The sequence below is a fragment of the Zeus faber genome (assembly GCF_960531495.2).
Source record: "Zeus faber genome assembly, chromosome: 20".
NCBI lineage: Eukaryota > Metazoa > Chordata > Actinopteri > Zeiformes > Zeidae > Zeus > Zeus faber.
The window spans coordinates 18,776,248-18,782,906 of record NC_137207.1 but is presented as its reverse complement, the minus strand read 5'-3'; the positions used below and the strand labels follow the sequence as shown (position 1 = coordinate 18,782,906).

Here is a 6,659-nt window from a genome sequence, read left to right as displayed (position 1 = left end):
GAGAGAAAGAGAGAGGGGGGAAAGGCGTGAAGAAGAGGGGGTGAAACTCACACTTCGCACGCATAGCGAAGCTCGCCGAGCGGACTCCAGTGAAGCCACAGAGAGACGCTTTATTCTGATGCTCCTCTATCAGCGCTCCATGTCGCCCAGCGCTCCGCCCGTTGGGCCCGGGGCCAGGGTTTTCCGAGAGCAGCCCCGCGGCAGACGGGCTGGGGGCCTGTGCCGTTCCCCTTTCCCTGCCCGCCTCTTCCGGCGCGTGGTGGAGGTCCTCCACTCCGGGGCTTCACGCGCCTCTTTCCCCCTCCCCCGGCCTAATTCAATTGTCCATACGTTCACAAGTGATTAGATCGTATGCAGCGCGTTATGGGCGGCCATATAGCGGCCCGTGCAGCCTGTGGCCGCTCCATAAAGGATTCGGAGCGGAGATTAGAGGCGTGACGGGCAAGGTCAAATCAACAGTGGCATGAGGACATGATTTGGAACTTCAGTGTTTTGCCAAATTGTCCCCAACAAAGGGAGGGTTGTTTCACCGTCTGGTGGCGATCCGCTCTGAATTGGCCTTTCAGTTTCGCTGAAAGAGCGACAGAATGCGGAGGGAGCGCCCGTTTTCAGAGGCGCACGGTATTTAATCCTAATTAACGTTCGCGACGCCACTGTTCCCAGGAGGCGTCTCGGCACGGCGCCGCTCGCCTCCCGCTGCCGCGTGACAGTCGGTGAGAAGCACTCACAGCCGCCGAGTTTCTCATAATTTGGTAACTATACAGGGGATATTCTGACATGCCGAGTGCTCCTGTCAAGTGTGTGGCCCCGCCCCCCTTATTTCACCATGACGGCTCCTGAAAGGACTTTTCAGCCTCGTGCGCCTCACGTCGGGCGGCAAATTTACCGGGACACAGAGTTCCATCACTGCCCATTGATTTCCGGCTCCTTTGTCCCGCAGGTCAGGCTGCAGATCGGCCTCTACATCGTCTACATAATGGACTGGCTGAGCGTCTTCGGCCGCGAGCAGATCCTGGTCCTGCGCCTGGAGGACCACGCCTCCAACAGGAAATACACAATGCACAAGGTCTTCGATTTCCTCAACCTGGGTGAGTGCGCCTCCCGACCGGAGGAGGGCTTTTTCAAAAACCTGGAAATACAACCTGGAGTAGAACCGGCAGAAGACGTTATTAGTGTGCTTATGTAAATTAAAAAAAAAAGAAAAAAGAAAATGATGGTTAAATTGTCGGTCAGTCTCCTGGACGATAAAGCGGCAAAGGTCCACTGACTTTCCGGCTACTTTGCTCCTGCTTAGTAGGATAAGGTTCAAACCCTGGTTGGTTAACTACCTGGTCACAAGGAGTCAAAGCGTCTGAGGTTCGGGTACATAAAGGCGGCGACACAAAAAATGACGTTGACCCCCTGGCGCTCAGCGTCATTTTTCCGCCTGAATGTCCGTCCCTCCCTGTCGGCCCTCTTTGGCCTGCGACCACTGAGCCTCTTGGCTGTGCCGTTCGTCCATGCTTGGCAGAATGCTTATCTTTTTTTTTTTTTTTTTTTCATTAAATAATTCCGCAGTTTTTTTGTGAACCGACGCACCTGAAATTCTGCCAGTTGCCTGACGGTGCTTTAGACCCACACGCATGCTCGGTGTCAGACCTCTTTCATAGCGGACACACAGTTGGCCGTCGGCTCAATACGACCACCCCACTGCAGCTACATTGAGGTACTTAAAAGTTAGGGTGGGGGTTAGGGTTAAGTTTCGGTTATTTTCCTCCCACCCCCCTATATTTAAGGCCTATAGACTCAGAGTGGCATTACGCCGTAAGCCTGTAATATATACACACACACACACAAACACACATAGCTGTTCATCCCACAGGTTAGTCACCCCAAATCTCAGGTTTCTCTCTTCAAAGGTGTCGTTGCTCCACTTAGACTCTGCGCCAAGGGGAGGGAACAGAACACTCTGTAGCTGTTTAGCCCGGGATCTAACGGAATTATCTAGGAGGTATAAAGGTAAAAAGTAAAAAAAAAAAAAAAAGAAAGGGCGGCGGATGACGTTCTCTCTCTCTCTCTCTCTCTCTGTTTCAACGGTGTCGGCGCTGTCCCCGTGTCGCCTCCCAGGTCCGTTGACGGAGCAGAAGGAGGCGGAGATCACCAGGAGCCCGGCGTCCAACACCCGGCGCCCGGCCGACAAAAACCTGGGGCCCATGCTGGCCGTCACCAAGGAGGTCCTGAGGGACTTCTACACGCCCTTTAACGAGAAACTGGCCAAAGTGCTGCAGAACAACTCCTTCCGCTGGGGGAGCCGCTCCAAGCTGATGTGAAGGAGAAAACCAACCACTGGCTTGTCAAAGAAGTCCCCCGTCCCTTCCCCCGTCGTTTATTTTTTTTCTGTTCGTTTGGTTTTTTTTGTTTGTTTTTTTGCATCTCTCTCAAGTGCCCATGAAAATCAATGTTGTTATTTAAATTATATTTTTTAAGTTATATTAAAAAAAAAGCAGAGATGAATCAAGGGTAGAAAATAGCACAACAGAGATTTTGATGATATTTGTGTGCGTGTGTGTGCGTGCATGCGTGCGTGCATGCGTCTGTGTGTCTGTGTGTGTGTGTGTGTGTGTGTGTGTGTGTGTGTGTGTGTGTGTGTGTGTGTGTGTGTGTGTGTGCGCAAAAGAGAAAGAGAGAGCGAGAGAGAGTTTGGCAGATTTTGATCCCTTTTTTGTGACCAAATGTACAAAATTAAACCATGGACAAAAGACGTGTGTGGTCCCAATCCTGTGTGGTCCTTTCTCGTTTTGCTTTGGAAAATGTTCCACATATACGGTATCATAAGACAAGTGGCTTGATGGTGTCACTTGTTTTTTTTTTTTTAACATGGAGCTTCTTGCCATTGCTGGGTCTGATGATAGATAACATGCGGTTTTATGATCCCATCTGAGACTCTGCAGCATCCGTCCTTCATGAGAAGCAGCGACACTGCACCACTGCTGCCCTCTAGCGGTTGCTGCGTCTGCTTACAACCGCAAAGAGCAGTTTTCACTGTAATATCGAATACTCTGTTATTGATTCCATTTATTTTTGTTTATTTGTGTAATAATAATAATAATAATAATAATAATTGTTATTATTATTATGCTTATACTACTACTACTACTACTACTACTACTAATAATAATAATAATAATAATAATAATAATAATTGTTATTATTATTATGCTTATACTACTGCTACTACTACTACTACTAATAATAATAATAATAATAATAATGAAATAATAATGATAAAATAATAATTCTGATAATAATAAAATACTAATAGAAGAAGAAGAAGAAGAAGAAGAAGAAATAGAATGATTAATAAATTGCTGTGTATGGGGCTGCGTAGCTGCAGACCGGTCAGAGTGTCCATGCTGACCCCTGTCCACCGCTGGAAGCCCCTACAATGGGCGTGTGAACGTCAGAACTGGACCATGGAGCAATGGAAGAAGGTGGCCTGGTCTGATGAATCACATTTTCTTCTACATCATGCGGATGGGAGGGTTAGGGTCCGATCCTATGGAGCATCTGTGGGATGTGCTGAAACAACAAGCCTGATCCATGGGGCCCCACCTCACAACCTCCAGGACTTAAAGGATCTGCTGCTAACGTCTTGGTGCCAGATACCACAGGACACCTTCAGAGGTTTTGTGGAGTCCATGCCTCCACGGGTCAGAGCTGTTTACTTGAACCAGCCACTTCTCTTAAAGTCACAATCCTCTTTCTTTTTTTCTCCTTCGGTTTATATTTTTTTATTACGAAACAACCTGGCTGTTCATACTAATGCTGCTTCTCTTTAACCTCTGTATTCCCTCTTCACTTCTTCTCCAGAACGTGTGTTTCAGTGGTTTGCAATGGTTGACCTGCGAAGTAGAGGTCTTGTGTGTGTGTGTGTGTGTGTGTGTGTGTGTGTGTGTGTGTGTGTGTGTGTGTGTGTGTGTGTGTGTGTGTGTGTGTGTGTGTGTGTGTGTGTGTGTGTGTGTGTGTGTGTGTGTGTGTGCGGGCGCGTGCGTGCGTGTGTGTGCGCCTGCGTGTGTAATGAGCCGTGCAGGAGCTTCCCACTGCACAGGTACGCCTCACACAGGCATATTATTACTTTAACATTATCATATATTGCAGCAAAACCCTTTACAAATGTGAGCGGAGAGACGTGTAACCGTGTCTCAGTGTGTGTGTGTGTGTGTGTGTGTGTGTGTGTGTGTGTGTGTGCGTTATCAGATTTTGTAAATGTGTAATGGAATCTGTAAATCCGTACTGGGATCTGTGAATGTGCACAGGAATCTGCAAATGTGTATGTACAGAATCCATGTTAGCGTAATCGGATTTGTAAACCTTAAAAAAAATAAAATAAAAAATCACATTTATATTCAGTCCTGCAAGTGTATTGAGACTGTGTGCATTGTGTATGTCGCGATATTTCTCTATGAGGCCTCGAGTGGTTGGATCTGGAAGCAGACAACCAAGAACAGAGCTGAGAGCGACGCTGTGAATGTTCTGCAGTCTCATCGGGTTATTATGCGTCTCAGAGAGGCGGCGGTCATGCACAAAGAGGAGGGTGGTGTTTCCAGCAGAACTACACTCTGGTTTCCACCCGGACGCCGACAAAAAGGCCGACGCCCGTGGTCGCCGGGAAATCGCGGGGAAGTGGACGTGACGTTGACGCGTTGGGCGTGGGCATGGTCCACCTGTTGGAAAGGTGAAGAAGACGACGTTACAGCAGAGAGAGGCACAGTGTGTTTTACGGAGAAGTTTTGCTTTTCTAAGGCCTTATTCCAAGTTGTCTCTCAAACTTTAATATATGGAAGAATCGTGTGTGTGTGTGTGTGTGTGTGTGTGTGTGTGTGTGTGTGTGTGTGTGTGTGTGTGTGTGTGTGTGTTCCAATTCATGGGAGCATAAAAACACAAGGCTGCTCCGCCAGCTTCAGTATTGACTCTTGGAATGAGTGAAAGGCCAGAGGACCTGGGAGGCCTGACCGATTCATCGCTGACAAAGGCACGTTAAGTCATAGTGTAATTGTTTGAATTATCTCCTCAAGAGTTTTACTGAGAAACGGGAGGTTATTATAGGGTTCGGGTGGTCAGTATTTTACCCCTCTGGAAAAACAAAAGTGCACTATCTAGGAGAGCACCGGGAATGGAACCTGGAGGAACCTGGAGGAACCTGGAGGCCCAAGGACGAACCCGGTACTAAGCAGAGGTTACCCTGGCCGGACCCTCATAGAAAGGAATATAGGTATTGCACCTCTCCCTGACAAGGGTCAATAATAATAATAATAATAATCTTTTTGGCCCTTCTTCGTGACCTGGAAGTAAAGGGGTCCTAAAGGGTGAACAGGTCACAGCCGATGACGTGTTGAGTCCGTCCTCGTCCTGGACGTGGGCACGCCCATACCAGACACACACTTTTATTGACATTTAATATACTTTTTATTGTTTGTTTGTTTTTTTTGCTTGTTTGTTTCCCCCCCAAATGTTGGTGTTGTTGATGCTCTGACGTGTAAACTTGCAAGTGTCAAACTTTATATTACAGTCATTTTCTTCTTTGTTGGTTTTAAGCTGCTGGAGCCAGTTTGACCCCAGAAATAAAAGATCATAATCAGCTTTATTCTCCAAGTATGTTCACGTACATACAAGGAATTCGACTCTGTTTTTTTTTTAAATTTCTCTCAATTTACAAACATGGACTAGACGTACAGCTGAAACGACGACAACAAGCTTCAACATTTAACTTCTGTACATATTTATATATGGAGATGCAGCCGTCTTGTGTGAAACCTTAATTTCACCTTCCTTTCTTCATGTTTGTATATTTTGTATATTTTAGCTGTTTCTCTCCGCAATCGAGTGGAAGTGATGCTGAAAAAATGGAGTTTGGCGTCCATACAAACTTCACATTTCATACTAAGATTGTTCAATCAATTGTTTATCAGAAATTGCTTAAACATTTCATGTATATGTATGTGACAAATAAAAATCTTGAATCTTGAATCTTAAACACATTTGACTGAAACACAACATGAAACATTTAAAATAAGTAGCCACTTTTGAAAGACTTATTGAACTAACATTATACTGGCACATTCTTGAGTCAATTTACTTGTAAAATGTATTTCTAATGAATAAACTTTATATATTTATAACATGTTCATTTTTTAATCCGCGTACATTCACGGGGGGAAAACGACCAACTGTGCCGGGCCACGTCATTTCCTGTCGCCCCGCGGAGGTGCCTCTTGAGGATGTCCGCCATTTTGTCTGCATCTAGGCAGAGCGGTGAGGTGCAGTCGCTGGCTGCACCGGCAGGTGGCGACATCCCCTCGCATGAGCTGACGGGAACGTTCGATCGTTGTTTTTTTTCCCCGTTATTTATTTATTTTTTTTAAATACAAAATAAAAAAAAGATGTTTTTTGGTTTTTTTTTTTACGCGCGTGGAAATCTTCTTTCTAAATTTTGTGTTGATTTTTTTTTTTTTTTTTTTTTTTTTTGTGACCCGGAAGCTATCGTTAGAAGGATGCCGCTTGCCCCATACCCGGAAGTCAGGAGCACTATTTGGCGGTGATTTTGATTTGGAGCGGGACAACAACACGTCTTTACACCACTGCGCAGGTGTTGTTGCAGAAAACAGAATAAACTGAATGTC

At 46.0% G+C, this 6,659-nt stretch overlaps 1 protein-coding gene across 1 annotated transcript in view; it reads left to right on the top strand.

Moving 5' to 3' along the window:
- Positions 1–2,694, top strand: part of chst15 (carbohydrate sulfotransferase 15) — a 33,912-nt gene extending 31,218 nt beyond the window's left edge. Inside the window, exons 7-8 of the mRNA XM_080021435.1 lie at positions 941–1,088; positions 2,107–2,694. Coding sequence (XP_079877561.1) covers positions 941–1,088; positions 2,107–2,309 — 351 coding nt within the window. The 3' untranslated portion in view covers positions 2,310–2,694. The remainder of the gene's footprint in view (positions 1–940; positions 1,089–2,106) is intronic.
- The last annotated feature ends 3,965 nt before the right edge of the window (positions 2,695–6,659 follow it).